This window comes from Semicossyphus pulcher, unplaced genomic scaffold (assembly GCF_022749685.1).
Source record: "Semicossyphus pulcher isolate SPU_LCO1_2020_fin unplaced genomic scaffold, fSemPul1.0.p SCAF_20, whole genome shotgun sequence".
In the NCBI taxonomy this organism is placed as follows: domain Eukaryota; kingdom Metazoa; phylum Chordata; class Actinopteri; order Labriformes; family Labridae; genus Semicossyphus; species Semicossyphus pulcher.
The window spans coordinates 9,368,109-9,389,664 of record NW_027211694.1 but is presented as its reverse complement, the minus strand read 5'-3'; the positions used below and the strand labels follow the sequence as shown (position 1 = coordinate 9,389,664).

The window sequence follows — 21,556 nt, the reverse complement described above, 5'->3', positions numbered from 1 at the left end:
TCTGGGTAAGTCCCACAGGAGTGCTTAATTTGTCGTTGAAAAGTCCACATCAGAGCCTTTCCCAAACCGGACCCTCCCCACTCCCACTCCGAGTGAACTCCGTTTGATGTCACAATCACAGCTGAGCGGAGCACCCTTTGAGACGAAGCTGATGTCAATATATTATTACATGTTCATCTTAATTAAAGCAGTTCTTGTTTGTAAGCTACAGGTTATAACACTGAACTTTAAGTTACGTCTCTCATCTCATGATGATCATAACACAGCGTTGCACCTGGTCAGTAAGTCAGCATCGTCGCAGACTCGCTGGTGGAGGGTTTAACAACCCACTCCTTCTCCACACTCAGAAGTTTTGGAGCGAGCGCGCAAACGGAGTGGAAGTGCGTAGGAAGAGGGTGTAGGGAGCAGTTTGGGAAAGGCCCTGGGACAGCACTAAGCGCTCACACTCTTACTGGAAATGCGGCAAAAATTCTGTGGTGTTATTATTATACCTCTGATTTTTGGACTGATTAAACAAATAAGAAATGGTAATTAATAGGCCGCAGAAGCACTGGTAGGAAGCTTTTGTTCCCCCTATAGAGTCATACTAGTCGCTCCCCCTTGTTTCCAGTCTTTGTGCTAAGCTAAGCTAACGGCTACATAGTGTAGCTTTAATTTACAAAGATGCATCTTTCTACCTTATTCTCGTCAAGAAAAAAGACGAGTTCCAAAAGTTGTTGAAACACACCATCCATCAATCATCATACCGCTGATCCTGCTCAGGGTCGCAGGGCGGCTGGAGCCAATCTCAGCTGTCATTGGGCGAGATCGTTAGTCAATCACAGGGCTAAAAACAGACATCCACTCACGCCCACGTTCACACCTACGGGCAATTTTAGAGTCACCAATTAACCTGATGAGCATGTCTTTGGAATGTGGGAGGAAGCCAGAGAACCCTGAGGAAAAAAACGCATGAACGGGGAGAACATGCACACAGAAAGGCCCCCTACGTTCCGACCTTCTAGCTTTGAGGCGACGGTGCCCAAAACACACAATATATAATAAAAAATTTACAAAAGTATATTTTAATAAAAGATGACAAGACAGAAATGTAAATTAAATCTCCTAAAAAATGAGCCTTCAAAGCGCTGTCCTTTGCCGCCTTACTTTTGATTGATGTTTTATTGAAGTTCTCTAAAGAGGGTATTAAAACTACACATTCAACTCTAAATCAAGATATTAATGTAATAGTCTTTTAAACATTTAAACACTTTTATTGGACAATTCTACATCGAAGAATTTAGGTCCAATGCCTGGTTATTTGTCAATGCAGGCAGCAGTGTGCCAGGTGGGAAGTAAGCGTGTATATACGTGTCGGACAAGCATGTAGCGTGTGTGACTTTCACACAAGTTACCTAACATCAAACATATCTGGGATTCAGAAAAATGAGGGGGGGGATCATCCTCCAAATCCAGAGTGGAAATTAGGCCATTACAAAAAAAGGAGATGCACCTGCATGCACACACAATCTGTCTACGGCCTATATAATGAGAGTCTCATTGAGGCAGAAACAGCAGCTACGCACACACACACACAGCCCATATTATAGGCAGCTTCAGGGTCTGCCCGCTCAAATGTATAAGCCATAAATCTACCTCTCCTTTACCTTCATGTACCTTCACAGGTGGCTGTTGCTTTAGGAAATGTTAATCTGGCCCATATGGACGTGATAAAAGAGGAGAGAGAGATTAGTGGGTGAAGGTGGAGAGGAAAATGAAAGAACAAATGGGAGACAAGAGGAGAGGGATTGAGGTTGCCAGAGATCGACTAGCATTAAATCCGCCTGCTTTTGTACGCATATGGACCCCTGCTGGCCTGTGATCAAACCTTCTGTACTCTTCTGTACCTGCTGCCCTGCTCTCCAGATTCTTTCCCAGTGATATCAGGACAAAAGTGCTAATAAATACTGAGTAACAGCTAAATCAGAGGAGAACGAGAGAGGAAAAGGCCCGGTGTTATACATTCACAGCTGGCTCAGGTGTTGACAGGAAACTGAATAAGAACAGTGACACTGTTAGTGGAAGCCACCTGCTGTTCCGGCATGTGTGTGTCCGTGTCCCTGTGTGTGTGTGTGTGTGTGTGTGTGTGTTATTAGGGATAAAAAGATGTCCCACTCAACACCTGTCCAGCTTCCGGCTGCAGCTAATTCACACTCACTTGCTCATGAAAAAACATAAACAATGACATAATACTAGTTGAGCCCAGCTTGCAGGGTCTATTACTCTGTTTGTGCGTATGTGTGATGAGCATGCACCTGCAGCTCGGTGTGCTTGCAATGGACACCTGGCCGACTGCACACAGAAGCAGTCTGTGGTATTGAAGCTGCAAAATTTATAAGTCTGTTTTTCTCTACTCATCCATCTTGGATCTGTCTTCCTTAAAGTTTGACTCAATTTTAGACCCCTTTTTATCCAGTTATACTGCCTGTTAATGTATTATCCGTACATGAACATCTATTTGGAAGCCTTCAAAATCAAATCCTGGTTGGAGAATACTGAATTTATTGTTTGAGCTGGTCATAAATATGGACTTAAAACAACCTTTAAAGAGGGGGTATTATACTGATTTACATTTTAAGACATATATATAATGTTGGATGTCCAGACTTAAAGTGGGTGAAGTTTCAGATCTGTAGGTAAAAGTATGTTGGAGTAATCCCCAGGCTTCTCAGCTCAGTCTGCAGGCTGCTGTGAACGCCAGGTTTCACACAGTTTTTCCTACACGCTGCACTTTGTGATGTCACTCAGCAGACTTCGGAGAGCTGGCCAATCAGAAGAAAGCGGGCTTGTAGGGGCAGGGTTTCTTAAAGGGACAGAGCTGACTGAGGGCATTTTCACATTATGCAGGATTGCTTCATGCTCGAGTACCGTTGCCCCCCCCCCCCCCCCCCTCCCCCGCCGGTCAGCTTTCACATTAATAATTTCGTTCCGTACCTGAGTACACTTGCAGTAGGACTCCGAAGCAGAAGGTGGCGGTAATGCAGCTCAAAAACAAGAAGAAGAAAGGTATCAACTACCTAACAATGTTTATGTTGTCGTTCCAGTGTCAAAAAGGGTGTGAATCACATGATCCCAAGCCCATACAATGGAGCCGACCTTCGCACTCTGCCTGCTATTATTCCTATTTTGGAGAAACTCTCAAGGACGACCCTCTTACCTACATTCCTATGGTAACAGCCACAGCCGTGCAGTTCAGAGGGTGAGATCGGCAGTGCTGCGCGCATACGCGGATTTGATGCATACTGTACCCGAGTACACATGAACCGTAGTAGACCACCTTTTCAAACGGTACACAGTGTTCACACTAATCAAACTAACCGGACTTTAGGGTCAAATGTACTCAGATCCAGGCCTGGGTGAAAGCCCCCTGAGTTGTTTCAGACAGAGGCTGTATGAACGCCTGCAGAGCACCAGTGTGAGAACAATTAGGATTTTTTTTTTTTTTACCTGTAATGATGCTAAGCTACTCCACAGGTATCACAGAGTGAAACGTGAAGCTTGAAATTAGCATCATACCCCCCCTTCAAAAAGCCTTATGTGTATGTTGCTTAAATTTCAGTTGCAGAACTGAACAGAACCTTCATGTTTCACGCACAAGAAATATTTTCTCTAACAAGTCTATGACCAAGCCCTTAGTATTATTGCTGGAAGAGTGTGGGAGGAAATTTGATATGTATAAACATAAGACAGGGCGTATCGTGCTAATATATGCATGCAAATAGAGTCACTTCCAATGACTCCAAACAGCACTAAACAAAGTTTCATTTGTGTCTCTTTCCGCCCTATTTGCAGGCTTTCTATTTATGAGCTGTGCGGTCGGTAAAATGATTCTTATCTAATTGTCAGTGGCATTAAAATCAGCCCTCCCTAATATAACCTGATCTGTAAACAATGGCTGTACAGCTGCTGTTATGAAAGCTGACGTTGTTGGGTCTGGTTTTGCATTTGTTGCTATGGCGAAGGACTTTCTGCAAATGTAAATAAGACAGAAAAAGATGGGTTTTTTTCCACTTTTAGCCTTGAGGTTGATTCTTTTTTTTCCGCTTTTAAAGCGTCTAATATTTCAGTTCACATCTCTAAAAAGGTGCCAGCTAAGAAACCCTATTTGCATATCTTTAGATAATAAAAAATATGAAAGGGCTACACGTGTGTTATTTCCTCTGTAGGAAACAGAAAGGAGTGCCGCTGCCTGCAGTGATCACAATCTCTGCATGATCAGGCTGTAATGGCAGCAAATCCTGCAGGAGCTGATAGCTGCGGTACCGAAAGAAGAAAATAGGTCCTGCACAGACCTCTGAAGCAATGACTCAAACATCAAAAAGACAACTTGAGATTGCAAACACTTTCGACCGGCTTGCTGCGTCTCACTCTCACAGACAGAGACGGAGTGCAATGCAATGACAGCAGCTTTTCAATTCCGCCTCCACAAGTGCTATGAAGTATGAGGAGGGGTTTCACAAACTCTATTTGGTCCTTTTTGGCTTTGTCGCCCCCCCCCCCCCCCCCCCCCCCCCCCCGGTCCCACATCTCTCACAGCTTATTTTAAATTCCAAATGTAGGCACTTAAACTTCAAATCTTTTATTCATTAGTCTGATTGTGAGACACGTAGGTGGTTTGAAGTGCTTACGGTCACTTTACAAACCGCATTTGGTGATTACAAAGCTGCGAGCCAGAAGCATGGTTATTCAATAAGTCTAACTCTTTTTTTCCCCATTTATTTCCCTGCCTCAGAAACATACAAAAACACAGCTAGCACACGCAATCATATGCACAAATCCTCTGCACTGTGATTGCAACATTTTCCTCTTCCTGAGACAAAAATGTGCACATTGTGACGGCAAATCTTGACAATAATGTATGCTCAAGCTGTGAAACGCACACACAGACTCACAAAATATAATAAAAATGTGATGATTCATTCCGTACTCTTTCTCTACGTCGGAAAAATATGTACCGTTATTCAATCACAACCTACATTTTACTTCCGCTTTCCATTTTTTCAGCGCAACGAAATCTAGAAAAAGGCGAGAGTCAAAAGTGCAGAAAAGAAAACTTCAGGAGACGATCTATAAAGTTGAGTTTGTGCGGGGATTTAGACATATGGTTGCAACAGCATATTTAATCCCGTGGGAAGAAAGAGACGCTCATATATAGAGAGCTCGCCCGTAAAAACATCAGTGGATCAAAAGGGAGCAAGAAGAGAAACAGATGGAGCGGCTCGGAGAGAAAATAGTGCGTCAATATGAGTTTTTCAGTCCAATCCTGAAGTGAAGTGATGCTTACATACATATCGATACACTTTATTTCTTAAATCTAATATTTTTTTATGTATGGTGCAAATATTTGGACCATTTATTCACTTTTCACTTGTGTTTTTTTTATCTCATGTTGTTCCATCCATTATCTATACTCCTTATCCTGTTCGGGGCCGCAGGGGGGCTGGATCCTATCCCAGCTGTCATAGGGCGAGAGGCGGGTTACACCCTGGACTGATCGCCAGTCAATCACAGGGCTGACACATTTCCCCTTTTCCACCGAAATTAGCACGTTGACGCAGGTTTTTCAGACCCGGGCAGACCCGCTTGTAGATGCCGATTGTTTCTTTTCCCATTGCCAGTGAAGTATACTCCTGTCGGTCTCTTTTCTGCTGCGTCACCGTCTGACGTCACAAACGTGCTGGAGACAGGGTTAGTAAACAGTGAAGATGTTACGGTGGTTTATTGTATCTATTACTCATTCAGTCTATTTATCAAACTCTGTGGCACAAATTTGGAACGATGTTCGAGTGCTGCTCGGACGAAGATGGGCGAAATTTGTAGCTGAGATGACAAGGAGTTGCAGAAGTTACCGACGGAGCATTGAGGCAGAAAGGGGGCGGAGATTATTTGGACTGTAGGAGGAAGCCGGAGTACCTGGAGGGAATCCACGCATGCACGGGGAGAACATGCAAACTCCACACAGAAAGGCCCACTTTGTCCGAACCGGGGATCGAACCAGGAACCTTCTAGCTTGCACATTTTCCCCCATATATTGTCCAAATATTGATCAAATTGTGCTTAGATGCTGCCAATAAAGCCATTAAATTGAGCTTAACCTGCATGTGAAATGACCTTTTCATGCTATTATCACACCATGAAATCAGACATGAAGTGGATACTGTAGATGTGTGCATTATCAAATTAATGCCATGTGAATTTGTGCATGATACCTTTGTATCCTTTTTGCAGGCATAAAAGATGCATTATGCAGGAATTTAAACATAGTTTTAATGCCTAACATACCAAAATGTTTTGCAGAACATTAACAATATTGAAGAATAATGCATTTATAGTCAATAGTGCACAAGAGGCTATTGCAATCCAAATGAAATCATTAGATTTGGGTACCTAGGGCATTGCACATGCATTGGTAGAATAAAAAATAGGGCCTGGGATGCTGCAGGCTGGTAATTTAAGAGGAATAAAGAAAAGTCCATGCAGGAAGTCACTCTCTAATCGTATTAAATTGGGAAAATAACAATGACTGATTAATGGTTTTCATTAAAATGCCACGACACAATAATTTTCCCTCAGAGAAGAAGATGTTTACAACCCCAAAGCGCGTGTCATTAGTAGAAAGTTGTGGTATCTTAAAGAGAGAGATTCATTCGGTGGAGCTGAACAGAAGTAATAAGGAGCTTTATCTGTGCTGGCACTGATGCTACAGATAGTATCCTCTGTGTCCTCTACAATTAACCCCAAAGTGCACTGCTATCCAGGCCGTATCCTACAGTAATGAAACCTTTTGCCTCTGGCTGTGTGTGAGAAACAATTAAAGTATAAAATGTGTGACAAAAAAACAAGTTCCATCATGATATCCACCAAAAGCGCTGAGGTGACACAAGCTAAGAAACACCCTTCATGAACCTGCCACTTAAACACAATGATCTCCCCACATTGATAACATATAACCCAGCGTCCCCTCGGGCTGCCTACACACACACATAATACACACACACCTCCAGGGTTAAACTCGTCCAAACGCTGATAAGCCAATGTCACTCACACAAAGCGTTAACACAGCACCATGTCTGCTCCATCAGAATCAATAACAGCCCCCGGGGCGAGTGTGTCGGCCATGTTTAAAAGCAGCACGAGTACAACACCAGCAGCAATAATAATAACCATGTTAATGAGCTCCACAGAAAGGTCAAGGCTAAACAAAAGAATTTCTCCTTATAAATATTTAAGTGCGATTAACATTAGCAGTCCTAATTAAGCCATCAGTCTTCGCCCCGTGAAAGGGTCTTTGATTAGTCAACACTCAGGACGCCGCTCTGCGCTAAAGAGCGACTCTGCACGGCCTGATGGGGAGGATGTGGAGGAGGGAGGGGGTGTGTGTGGGCTGGCGGGACGAGGCGGTTTGATTTTGAGCAGATGAAATGTGCATTTTGGAGTAAAACCAAATCATGAAATGAATCCAAAAATTCTCTTTGCCAATGGCCACATTTTCACTAAATGGGATAAAGGTAGCTGTTTTTGTCTTAATGGGTGCTTTTATTTTGAAAGGACTGTTTTTTAACTAAGCTACATGGCCACTGGCGTTCATTAGGGCGCACTGCTCCTGCCATTTCTAAAGATATTGAGAAAACAACCCGAAATTACAGCTTATCACGGGATAACGGAGTGAGTAAAAGAATGGATGTATGTCCGCTCAGGGCTTCCGTAATTTCAGGAGATGGAGGTAACCTTAAGACTCATTCGTGTATGAAGCAACAGGGGAAAATGTCGTACCTTAAAATAGCTGCCAAATTACTTTACCCAGCGAGCACAGAGCGTATTTACCTTCATGCTAACAGATGTTTGTCTGTGGACAGCACAGGGCTCAGTGGTTGGCACAGACACCTCACAGCGTGAAGGTTCACAGATCACATCTCAGCCCCAGGCTGAGTCCTCGGTGTGGAGTTTGTATCTTTATGTAGAGATTTTCTGCTAACTGTCCAATGGAGTGGTGACAACTCCATCCCCAGATTATGATGTCTCCCTTTATCACCCTGTAAGGAAACAAGCAGGTATGCAATTTCAGTGGAGAGTCGTTAATCTAGCCACTTTAAAGGACATCTAATCCAGACTGTGTGTGTGGGTCGGCAGGGCCATTATTTGAACCTACAGTATGTTGTAAGTTGCTGAGTATAAAATCCTCACCTATATATGAGGTGAGAAGTAATTTTGAAATAACAATATAAGAGCACACACTACAATCAATACAGCACCAACAGTCAATGCCAATGTAAAATACTCCAAATAAGTCCTGCAGATGGATTCAGTGTTGACCATGTGTAAGCTTCCCCTGGGATATACACAGATGTTTGTGTGTGTGTGTGTGTGTGTGTGTGTGTGTGTGTGTGTGTGTGTGTGCGCACTGATGATTACTCCATGATGTCATCCGTCCCAGTATGACCCAGTCGGAGACATCAGATGGAGATAATCATGTTTGAGTGTGTCTGCGTTGGGAATGCCTCGAGGCAACTTAGAGTATACAATGGTCGGGGACAATGAGGCATCAAAGACAAAACATGCATCTGTTTGTGTGTGTGTGTTTTAATGTGCAATAACTCCTGTTTGCCCTCCAGCCCTTTGCTTACAATGTGAGCGTGCGTGTGCATGAGATATAGCCGTACTGTAAATAATAAATAACCTTTGTGCGTCTCTGTATTCACCTTCTGTCTGTACTTTGTGTTGTCAGTGCGTGTGCGCATCTCAAATATATATAAAAAGTGTGTATGTGTCGGCCTCTGAAGGAACAATATACGCACACTGTATACAAACCGGCGCCAGTCACCCGTGTGTATTGGTCTTGCGGACAAAATTAAGAACAGAAATGCTCCAGGCAGCAGCAGCATGGCACATCGCAGGCAAGCCGCAGCACAAGTTGTAAGTGTAAAGTAATTTAAATCCTCTTCTGAAGGATGAGAAAACATTTTTTACAGTTGTGGGGATTAGTCTAAACTGGCTTCTCGCAAGTCACGGCTGGATAGGCTTATGCAGGGCCATGTAACAGGTTTAGTAGCCACTGGCTTATGGAAGAGTCATATGCTGCTCTGACATGTAGGGAGTGTCTCACCTTCACGTGTGAGCGACTCGTTTCTTCTGGACGTCTTGGTCAGGCCATTCAGTCAGGATCAGCTGGAATACAAAGAAACATATTGTAGAAGTTAAAGTGCTTTCCTTAAGCTTCCTTACTGTAAAATAATTCAATGTAACACTTTAAAACACAAACTTTTCATTGTCAGCGATGGAATATTTTCTCATTAGCAAACGTCTGTCTTAATTTTTTTCCGACTTCAGCCCTCCAGCATGCCAGCTTTTAAGTCAAGCAACCGAGACAACAGCATAAGAAGGATTTTCTGCAATATGGTGATTGTTGTCACTCCAAAGAAGACAGACACACTCTAAACCTGCAATCTGTTTCTTTCCTCAAATTGAAACTAAACTCTTTAGAACTTTTCCTGTGCTTTTGGGAAGTAATTGCAGCTGTTGCATTCAAGATATTTCAATTAAGCATCATGGTTGTAATATAGACATATGTGCAGTTAACTTTAACATTACAAAAATGGTTTGACTGCTGAAAGTTGGTGGATTGGAGTCAGTGTTCAAGTGCGAGTGTGTGTGTATGGCCTTCAAGGTCATCCTCGTCCCCTGCCGGTCCTCCTGTCTTCTCAGCACAGCAGCTCAGGGCCTCATTACAGCTCACTTTATCTCAGGAGGGAAACTGAGAGTCAAAGCCAGGCTCTCACTCACTGCCTCTGTCTGCTTTCACACACACGAACACACACATGTACATGTACATCTATTGCACCACTGTATCTACCACAGCTAATGTTAACGGCTATTTAAGCCTGCTCTGTTAACTTCTGACTTTCCATCTATTACCACCATTTTCAAACATGAATAACAACGCCAATTTATGTTTTATATAGTTAACATGTTTATCCGACTTCTATCCTTGGGTTTAATTGTAGGATTGATATCACTCTCGTATCTCTCTGGTTAACATACAGCTAAAACCAGCAGCCTGTTAGCTTACCTTAGCATAAACTGGAAGCAGGAAAACTGCCATCCTGGCTCCATCCAAAGGCAACAAAATGTGCCTTCAAGCACCTGTAAAGCTCACTATTTAACATGTTATGTCTCGCTTGTCTTCCTGAAGTGTTGTCTTTACTCCAAGGTTATAAGGAGAGACAGAAATTACTGCTCCTAAGAAAGAAATGATAAACCTTTAGCTATATTTAAATGCAGATTTTGTTACCTTTAGACATGCTAGCTGTTTACCGTGCCCATCGTTAGTCTCTTTGCTAGGCTAGTTAAGCTAACAGGCCACTGGCTGTTTTACCAAGGGTTATGTGCGGTCTTATTTCTTGTCCAGAAGTAGTGACTTCCTAAAGTGTTGTCTTCACTTAAAACTTGTAAGGAGAGAGTTACTGCTCCTAAGCCAAGAAATTATAAACCTTTAGATATTTACAGGCAGATTTTGTTACCTTTAGCTATTCACCCTTGCCCAGTCTTGGTATTTTTGCTAGGCTAGCTAAGCTAACAGGCCGCTGGCGGTTTTATGAAGGGTTACAGGACTATTTCTTGTCCGGAAGTAGTGACTTCCTGAGGTGTTGTTTTCACTCAAAGGTTATAAGGAGAGACAGAAGTGACTGCTCTGAAGCCAATAAATGACATGATAGCTGTTTACCCCTGTCCATCCTTGGTTTCTTTGCTAAACTAGCCAAAATAACAGGCTGCCGACTGTAGCTTCATTTTGAGCATTAGTATAAGAAATTGGTATCGATTTTATCTTGTTTACCATAACTCTCAGGTAAAACAAAAAGGCAGTTCTCAGAACTTGAAACTATTCCTTTAAGAATTTCTAGTTTGTTATTCCAACTAAGCTAACATGCACCGCAGTAAGCTGGCATTAGCTCAAGGTTAGCTCAGTCCGGTCCAACTAGACTTCCCTTGCCACCAAGCAGCTCTGCCTCAAAAAAAAAAAAGTGTCTGCATGACCAAAACTTTAGTCTGCCAGAAAAACAAAAAGACAGGAAGGTAGCAGCACTTTCTTACACTGAGCCAGTAACTCACTCCCCCAGCAGCAGAAAGTCTTGCTCGAATGAAACAGACTTTTTATGGTGCCAAGCAGACAGACACCGGCACACAGACTGAGAGAAAATAAGAGAAGAGGTGCAGACTAAAACAAAAAAAGTACAAATAAATAACAGTGAGGGAGAATAGCAGAGGGGAGTGTGAGGGAGATATAAATTGTAGCTGGGTGCAGGGCTGCAGGGAGGCCGAGCAGCCTGATGAATAGAGCCATCAGCCTAAGCAGAGGCTACAGAGCAGCCTGCCATCTGCCTGCCCATTACTAGAATAGAGTGTATGACAGTCTCCTCTCATCTGCAGGCCCCTATGGCATCGCTGGTAACCTAGAACATTCCTTTTTTGGTGTGTTTCTTAATCGGAAAGAGGTGTCCTCGCCTTGACAAAACCATCACATTTTCATAGTGTCTTCTGTTGTGTTCTTAATTTGTGTTGGCGAACGCATTTGTCAAGCGCTTGTATCTATTTGAAGCATATTGTGTGAAAATGTGCGTGTGTGTCGTGAGGGTGTCCCTCGGAGAAGAGTTACAGCAGCGTGGCAGACGCTTCACACCTCATTGGCAAGCGAAGAGAGCCAATCACGGCCAGCAGATCCGCCCCTCAGGCTGCCTCAGTATCCTTGATGAGTTAGAGAGCGAGGGGAAGAAAGAAAGAAGTGGAGAAAAGTAAGAAAAGGAGCAGAAGGAGAGTGAAGCAGAACAAAAGGACAAAAAAAAGTCAATGCAAACACAAGAATGGGGATAGACTGTGCAGAGACACTAAAAAGCACAAAGAGACGCACAGACGGATAAGAACCGGAGGGAAACTTTAAAGTGAAAGCTCTTTTTTTTGCTTCAAAGAAGGTCTTTAAATCAGATGTGATTAGTCATCATGGCGGAGGATGTTGTCTTTTGTGATGCTCAGTTGAGTGCGTTCTGGTGGGGTTTTTTTTTTAGAGAAGAGACAATATAGGACTGAAATATTGTAAAAGCATCTAAATGAAATTGCAGCTTTATCCTAATCGCTTTATAGAGTCCACTACGGGGAGTAGCGTCTGTGGCAGTGACAAAGTTTCACTGTTGCTACTGAGACAGATGGTACAGAGCACTTATAGAGACAGTGGAAGCCAAACTAACAGAAGCTGGTATAAATAACAGTATCAACTTTTTATAGCTTGTTGCAGCCTTTTAGTCTGCAACACTAGAAATGTACCCATAATTTTGCTCCGTACTTTGTTAAACTGTGATATTATTCCCTTCTTGTGTTTACTAGGTGGGTCAAATCAATGGCTTATAGCGAGATATAACTGACCTCTATATGTGATAGCAATGTCCACCCTCCTCAGTCTTTCTACACACGCCCTTAACTAGTAACCGAATTTTCAGGACATTTTTTTCTGGTTTTAAACACTGATGTGTAGCCTTTTTAGTGCGTGAATGTGTGAGTCATGATGGTGGTTGGAGCTTAATTTATGCATGGCAGAAAGACTGGAACAATGTTAGGGAAAAACAAGAATTTTGGACTATACGACCGTGATATTCAGACAGAATATATTCATAAGATTTGTTTCACAGCAACATTAGAAGGAGGAAATTGTAACACAAATCCCTATTGGATCCTGAAGATGCTTCATTGTGATTTGTCTGCAACAGATGGAGTTTGTGTGAGTATAGTTGGTCTTCCTGCTGTGAAATAAACTTGCATGGACCAGGCGTTTAATTCTGGAGATGTAGTACTTTATTAGCGACCGGAGTTTTGTGTTAAAAACAAGACAATCACAATGTGAGTGTAAGAAGAAGAAGAAGAGGATGAAGAAGACAAAGAAGAAGAACATGAAGACGAAGACGAAAAAGACAGAAGACAAAGAAGACAAAGCAGAAGAAGAAGACAAAGAAGACGAAGAATGCACACACAGGTCTGAAATACACACATGCACAAACAGGACTCTATGGACATGCATTAATGGAGAGATGTCAGAGTGAGGGGGGCTCAGTGCCTTGCACAAGGGCACCTCGACAGTGCCCAGGAAATGACACGGCACCTCTCCAGCTACCAGTCCCAATTCCCATGCTTGATCTGTACTGGCACTATAACCGGCCACCCTCCGGTTCCCAAGCCAAGTCCCTACAGACTGAGCTACCGTCAACCTTGTAACTCCATCAATATCAAAATAAAATTGTTATAAGCCAACGTTTGTTTCCCTTTTGGGTTGGACAATAAAGGTGCACCTCTAGTCAATGCAAAACCTTTGATTGGCTGTTTGAGCCACTGCCAGGATAAACAGAAATCCAGGACGGATATTTATATTGCCAGCTGTCACTGTCATGTGGTTCACCTTTACGACAAACCTTTTGTCCTCCTTCACCTCGACCCCTCAGCCACGCCGCCACCATATGATCACTTCCTGTTGCCACCGTGCTGCTCCACTTAGAAGATCAGCAGCAGCTCTCAAGGACATCTCCGCTGTGAAAGAAGTATTTTTTTTTTTTTATCTATTCAGCTCGATCTGTCACTTATGAACACCTTTATTTATATAAAAACACAATCTTCCCTTGGATCTAAATCTCATTAATTGTAGCCGCTGATGAATGAAAGATTTCAACTGTCGCTTTAGGAGGCGTGTGTATGATTTCCAGCTATACCTACCATATATATGGGCTATTCTTTTTAGGAAATACATAAGCAAATTCGTCAACTAGAGAGAAAGAAAAAGTCTCTTATCATGCTTTAATTATATTAGAAGAGATTTAATCTCATTTGAGACAGAATACACCGTTAAATCAATTATTTTGGGGTCCGAGAGGGGAGTTGTATCAGAGCAAGGGAAAAAAAATGTAGTGGGTCTGCTCCGTGGCAAAACACCTGCCATGAACTCCAATACCCATTATCCCTAACCTTTAGAAAATCCCTCCAACCCACACACACACACACACGTCGTATAATAGAATTCAACCCCTCACCCCTTCATGACTCCAAAAGTCAAAAAGCAAAAAGGACAGCTGACTGACACGCAGAGGGGGATTAGTCACAATGAATCACATGCTTGCACGCACACACACACACACACACACACACACACACACACACAATCTCTCCCTCTCCATAAAACACACTCTTTCTTCTTCTGATGCAGAATAAAGATAGCGTCTCCTCTGCCTCCACATCAAACCCAGACGGTGTCCCTCCGACGTCCCCCTCACACACGGCATAAAAAGCATGTGGATGGCTGCATTACTACCCCGCCCACACACACACACACACACACACACACACACACACACACATATAGTGCCTGTCTATCCAGTTAAACCCAACCCAGAGAGTCTGGCGGAGTGCAGACAGCGTAGAGAAGCCGCCTCCTCCAAGGCAACATTAGCCTGGGAGACTGAGCGGAGAAAGAACACACTCCTGAAAGGAAGAAGAGAGGAGGACCGAAAGAAGTAGATAAGTGAAAGGAAAGACGGGACAACGAGAGGATAAAGATCCAGAGACACAGAAAGAGAGAAAGATGGATTACAAACCTGAGCATCTGGGATGAATATTTCCCCCGCGCTCACATCTCCCTCTCTCGGGCTCATTCCCTCCGTTTGGCGAAATGTCGCCGAGACAACTTATGGGCCGTGTATCCATCAAACAAGTACAATGCTTGCTGTAATTAGCATAACACACACACACACACACACACTCGAGAGACACCACTGAATATTTATGGAAGAAAAAGTTCGACAACAGCTCCTGCATCGCTCCGTCTTTTATTTCCTCTGATCACACATTGTCACAAGTGTTGGTCGGGATGAACGCTCAACACGCACATTGTTACATTATTAACATTATCACACGAACAGATGCAAGGAAGAAACAGATGCTAACATGTGTATTAGTGTACATGATAGTGCATAAGGGACAGGGTTTATGGAGAGCAACATGGGACTGACTTTTGTGTGTAAAAATAGACTTTTATTTAGCTAACAGTGGAGGATGGGTCCAAGAGAAGTGACAGAGGTTGCTTGCTTTCTTGTAGTCGATCCGGTTCATGCTAACTGTCCGTTTAGCGGCCCGAGCTAAGGCCTGCTTGGTCCAATCGGTCTGTGCTGGTGGTCCAAAAATGGCCGACAGAGTCGCAGCCTCCCTACGTGCTCACAGGAGAGATAGACAAAAGGTAAGAGAGGAGGGGGAAGAAAATTATAATCAAGGGTGTCTAAGTCTCTCTCAGGGTGCTGTGTGCGGTCTCCACTGGGTTTTTGAGGGTGTGTGTCTTGGTGCTGACTCATTCCTCACTTCCTCCACTCCGGTTTGGTCTGTCTGTCTGTCTTGTCAGTCGGTCGATAATAAGTAATCCCACACCATAAACTCTTCATTGCTCCGTCTTTCCTCCTCCATCCTCTTCTTTAACCGCCGGTCCTCAGCTTGTTCTGCAGACAAACACAGACAAAAAGTGCATTAAAGAAACAGAAAAGGGAAATAAAAAAAACGACATAGAGAGCAGAGCGAAAAGGCCTGAGAGTACAATAAAAAGGAAAGAGGATGGAGCGAGCGGGGAGAAGTGGAGGAAAGACCCGAGGGCAGTGGATTCCATGTTAGCGATAAGTGCAAGCACAAATCCCCAGCACTCTCTGTCAATAACCATTTGAACTGGACTACTGCAGCTGATGCCACCGAGGAGAGCTGCCTAAGAGGAGAGGAGGGACACAGAAAAAAAACAGGAGCGGGGGAGAGACAGGGGACAAAAGTGGAGGGGAAAGTAAGAAAGAAGGATATCTTCCTCGTCATGAACCATCTGGTGTTGTGGACGAGTTTATTTTGTACCGTATTGATCGCTCATGAAGTGATTATTGACAACAGTTTGTCAGGCAGTCATTTCACACGGTCACATCCAGGTGTGGACAAGTTGCAGAAAGAGACTCCAACTTAGGCTTCATTTTGAATCTCATGATTTCATGTCTTTTAAGGAGGCATCCTTGCAACTTTTCCAATATGGTTTCTGATGCGAAACAACAAGATATCTGCCGTTTCTGATCTGATTCCACATTTTTAATCTGTGTACATCGCCGGTCATTGCAGAACCTTCTAGACCACAGATTGCTGTGGTGTGAAAAACTGAATCAGAGCCGCTGTGACACTGAATGTATGCACCTGTTTTTCAGGTGCAGATGTGACTTACACTGCCCCAAACACGTGCTGAATTTATCAGGCAGACGCACCAGGCTGGAGTCACAGTTTGAGTGTTTACAAGGTGAGCCTCTTTTCACACAAGAATTTAATGGTCATTTAAGGGTCGTGCAAATAATAGAAAACATGCAAACAGAGGTTGATTATGTGCTCTTGCTCTTGACTGTCAGATTTGCTTGTTCTCCCTGTGCATGCGTGGGTTCCCTCCGGGTACTCCGGCTTCCTCCTACAGTCCAAAGACATGCTCGTCAGGTTCATTGGTGACTCTTAAGTGCCCGTAGGTGTGAGTGTGAGCGTGACTGGTTGTCCGTCTCTATGTGTCAGCCCTGTGATTGACTGGCGATCAGTCCAGGGTGTAAGCCCGCCTCTCGCCCAATGACAGCTGGGATAGGACAGCTGATGAGAGACAGGAAATGTGGGGAGGAGAGAGTGGGGGATAAAATACATCGAATTATTGGCGGACCGGGAGTCGAGCCTGCGATCAGTGTACTGCTCTGCCAACTGAGCCAAACCAGCGGCCCCTGTTTTTTTAAGCGTAGTTTGCAAATGTAAATATGTCCACAGGCTGACTGCGAGCCGAAACAATGATCTGTAATTTGCTATAAAGCTCCTTTAAGCTGAGTGGAGCTGCAGATTTGAGTGATTCTTCTCTGTAGGTTTGTCACTAAAAGCATCCACTTTCACATTGTAAGAATAAAAGTATAGCTTAAAGTTGTTTCACACGAATATAAACAGAACTTTTTTTTCATAAGGAAACTCCACAGGAGCCTTAATGACTGTATTTTTCACATCCATTTTCTCTCTCGGGGAAATTTGTTTGGGTTTGTTTAAAGCCTCTGCGGGTCTCTAGCTGCTTGTGTTCCGTATTGTAATATGGATTTGTTTTCACATCACAGTAATTAACTTAAATATAATCATTGGCGAAAACAGATCTATGAAATCAAAAGGAAAATGTACACAGAGACAAGATTTACAGATGTCTGGAGGACACGTTAAACATTCAGATGTACTTTAACGGCGATTTCTTTTGAAATGTCAATATAAAGATGAAGCTGAAGCAGATATGTGAGCTTCTCTTTCATTCGATCCTTGCACACTTAACGCCCGCTGAAACCACAAACAGGAATCCGGCTCGGCCCTTCAGGAGTAAAAAGGAGACGGAGGGGTCAGTCTAAAAAATGAAGAGAAGGAGGAAAAGATAGGGAGCGAGAGGCGGCCATGCGGCGAGAATATGGAATGAGCAGGCAGGCAGTGGATGGAGAGATCGGCCTGCGTGATAAACCCCTTTTTCATAGAGGGAGAAGGAGAGAAAAAAAAAGACTTTATCTGTCCTTCGACCGCCTCTTCCTCACAGTTTGCTATCGGGACCTCTTAAGTGCTGAATGCATTAGAAATGTGACGAGGGAGGAAGGGATAGTGGATGGAGGGAGTGAGGAAGGAACGGTGGCGGGGCACAGAGGGCACAAAGGAGAGCGAAAGTGGGTCTAAATGTTATCGCGGACTGCGGCGATAAGGACGCTAATTATCGGTGACAAAGGGCGGCTGTCTTGGCTGAATCCAGCTGAGGGGTCAATATTGTAAAACTGAGATTTGGGGGATTTTATCCTCTGAGAGATGCCATCTTCCCATGTCCACCCATGGTGCTGCAGTCTTTTAGATGTAAAGGGGAAGGACACAGAAGGGCGTTTGAAACTTTCTTTCAAGGGGATGAGGCACGGCGTTTAGAGGTCACGTTTAAATCCTCTGACCTCCGGAGGTCAAAGTCCCGTCCTTTAACAGTCGTTCTTCCTGCTTCGCTCTGATAAAACTGTGTAAACAATCCTAATCACGAAGCTCCATCAGCTCCTATCAATCCTACTTCAATCCTTCCCCCCGTTTTGTTTCTGTACGATTCTGCATATTATTCCTTTAAAGCCTTATCACAGAACCGCTTTTCCTTTCACTTAATGACTTTAAAAGCAAGTCTTACACCGATAAGCCGCAGACAAACAGGAGTGTGTGCCGCGATTGCCGCAGGGCGATAAACACAAGCGGATTATCATACCGTCTCAGGCTCGCTTCTAAACAATTTACAACATCATAACAGCATCCGGACTGTGAATGTGAACGCACCCTTGCTGCATGTTGACGAGGCTACAGGTATCTCTCTAAAAACGCACACGCAATGAATAAAACATGGCGCAATTTACATGATGTATAGCTTAAAAATCTGCCTTTCAGATCTGATATTAATACCCGCGTGAGACATAAAACTCGGTTTCCTTCATTTCCGGCAAAAACAATGCAATTGTAAAAAACAATCTAATAGAAAAAGCTCCCTGAATGTAAATTGAGCCTTGTTGGGGGCAAAGTGAGAGAGGGGGAATCAAGTTAATATCAACCTGAGTGACATTACTATTACCATACAGTGTGTGACCGGGGGAGGCAGAGGGCAGAAAAACATTTACACTTGGCAATGAAAGGAGAGAGCCCCACAGAGGACGATGCTATCCAACTAGCAGCGGCTACTCCTTTGGTCTTATTACATTAAAACACACACACAGAGACAGCCGGGGGAACGCCAGTGTCAGCAGGTATTATGGAAATAGATTGTAAGGTTTAAACTGCCTATTTAGGGTGAGCTTTATTCAGGCGCCAGTGGCACAGTGGAAATTATATTCTCCTGTCTAAGAGCAGGGAGCTGGGCCCATGTAAATGGATGCTAGTGTATATGTGTGTGTGTATGTTGTTAATTCATTTATACATTTTAGAGGGAATAGCTGCTCTAGTGTAGCTACCAAACACATTTATGAAACCATGACGTATGCTAAAGCTAAAACACACATGGGGCTACTTTGTAATACACATTAATTCAACTGAGAGCTACACTACAGGATTACGAGTCGCTATGACTTACATATCATCCGTCCAGGCTGCACGTACATACTTTTCGTTCTTTTCAGAGAGGAAAAAATACATTATTTTGACTGATTGAGAGGGGGCATCATGCTGTTTCACATTTTAAGACGTATATATAATGCTACAATGTCGGATGTCCGGACTAAACGTGGGTGAAATTTCAAATCTGTAGTTAAAAGTATGTTGGAGTAATCCGCAGGCTTCTCAGCTCAGTATGCAGGCTGCTGTAAACGCCAGGCTTCACACAGTTTTTTCGACATGCTGCAACTTTGTGACCTCAGCAGGCTTCGGGGAGCTGGCCAATCAGAAGGAAGCGGGCTTGTAGGGGCGGGGCTTCTTAAAGGGACAGAGCTGACTGGGTGGTTTCAGGCGGAGGCTGTATGAAGGCCTGCACTGAGCACCAGTGGCGCAAAAAGGGGGTATGTAAAATATGCAATGCAAATGGGCGCTATGCAAAGAGGGGCGCTAAACCATGGTGAAAATGAACCTGCAACAGGATATGAAAATTAGTCTTTGGGGCCAGTTATCTTTGTTATGCACTTTAAAATATTTCAATTCCGATGTATTTTAAGTGTTGACTCTTCAAACACGTAGCCAATACGTTACGGTTGCTGTCCAACAATGACTAGGGTGTGTTGTCATAACAACAGTAAGCATGCAGCCCTGGTTTTAGGCGCCCCGCCCAGGGATACAGGGAAGAGAGAAAACACTAAATGATGTGTTTTACTCTGATGTGCAGTTATTAGAGGTGTGGACTTGATGGAGCGAGATGCGGAAGTTGACGATCGTGCATCGATGCAGTTACAGAACGTAAAGTCTGGGGAGATTAGCAGCTGCTGCAGCTGAAATGTTCATCAATTTTACTTTACAAGCATGCAAGACACAAAAACACAACATTCATATGCAAAATATGCTTCAAAAAGTGTAACAAAATGTGTCAAATTGAGATATAAGGGTGATAAAAAGACTTGTAAATACACACCTGTTTGGCGTTGTTGACACACTGTAGGTAAAGAGCTGCTATGTTGGAGCAGTTGAGAGTTTTTCCAACGTTGTCTCTGTAGCACGCCAGGATCTGGCCCTGCAGGTCTGCACACACAGGGTACATCTCATACCGCCTGCAGGGACGAGAAGGGGAGATAAGAAGTGTGAAAACGGGGGAAAACATGGTGCAAGAGAGGAGGAGAGGATGATGCAGGATGAGAGTTAAGGGGAAGTGAGAAAAGAGCTACATGGGATCAAGGTGGACAAAAAATGAAGATAAGGTGAGATAATATGTATCTCAAGGCAGCAATGCATCGTTAAATCCCAGTGAGCAACACTGTCATTCCAGTACGAAACACCTGAAGCACAAATCAAATACACCGTTTCTGCTGGAAGACAAAGATCAAAGGTCAATCTGGCCTTCAAAAGCTTCTGTGATGACCGTACCGATGTGTCCATTACAACATATCGACAGAGAGGCCGGAGGGCTTTCTGAAAAAAGCGGACAATAAGAAGTGTCACATAAAGCTTCCAACAATGGCTTCCTATCCTTAAAAGGGAAATCCATCAGAGCCAAGGGACAGCATGGGAGAGAAGCTAACTCGGCTAATCAATGTGTAGTGCACAGAGAAGGGCATTGGTTTACTCTAAGTTAGCTTTATGGTTCACTTGTTACAATGTGTTGATAATGATGATGGGGTTAAAATTACCGGCAATCTAAGTGTACTTTCTGATTGTTTAGTCACGTTATAAGGGGTACCTAAAAAATAAAAGCATCACAGAGTGCAGAGTATTGACCACCCTATTGGAGTACAAAGGAATCCATCCATTGATTCAGGAAGAGAGTGTCAGCCATTGAATTCTGGGTAGCCGTCACCTTGGACTCGTCTAAATAGCTAATTGAGTATTTTAGCATCCAATAGGAGATTGTTGTTGTTGTAGGCTGTGAATGCTAATCTGTCTAGTTATAGGATTCACATCGCTAGCTTCACACCCTCAGGTCTGTCCTTGAGGTCTGCTAAAGCTTTAGCGCTGGTACCATCCAGATGCTAGCACTTCTTATGGTAGCTGATATGCTAATTTCCAGTACATTTAAACAAGTCTCTCCTGCTACAGATTTAGAGCAGGTACCATCCAGATGCTAGCCCTTCAAATGGTAGCTGCTATGCAAAATTTCAGTGCTTTTAAACAAGTCTGTCCTGCTACAGATTTAGTGCTGTTACCACTCAGACGCTAGCCTTTCTAATGCTAGCAGATATGCTAAACTTCAGTGCATTTAAACAAATCTGTCCTGCTACAGATTTAGCACTGGTACCATCCATGAGGCTAACCTTTTTATGGTAGCTGATATGCTAATTTCCAGTAC

General features: G+C 43.5%; 1 protein-coding gene across 4 annotated transcripts in view; it reads right to left on the bottom strand.

The window, feature by feature from the left end:
- Positions 1 to 14,872: 14,872 nt before the first annotated feature.
- Positions 14,873 to 21,556, bottom strand: part of chchd3a (coiled-coil-helix-coiled-coil-helix domain containing 3a) — a 75,514-nt gene continuing 68,830 nt past the window's right edge. For all 4 annotated transcript variants that reach the window (XM_069671217.1, XM_069671218.1, XM_069671214.1 and 1 more), the window contains 2 exons: positions 20,189 to 20,324; positions 14,873 to 15,551 (listed from right to left, as the gene is read on the bottom strand). In XM_069671217.1, the coding sequence (XP_069527318.1) occupies positions 15,528 to 15,551; positions 20,189 to 20,324 (160 nt within the window). In that variant the 3' untranslated portion in view covers positions 14,873 to 15,527. The remainder of the gene's footprint in view (positions 15,552 to 20,188; positions 20,325 to 21,556) is intronic.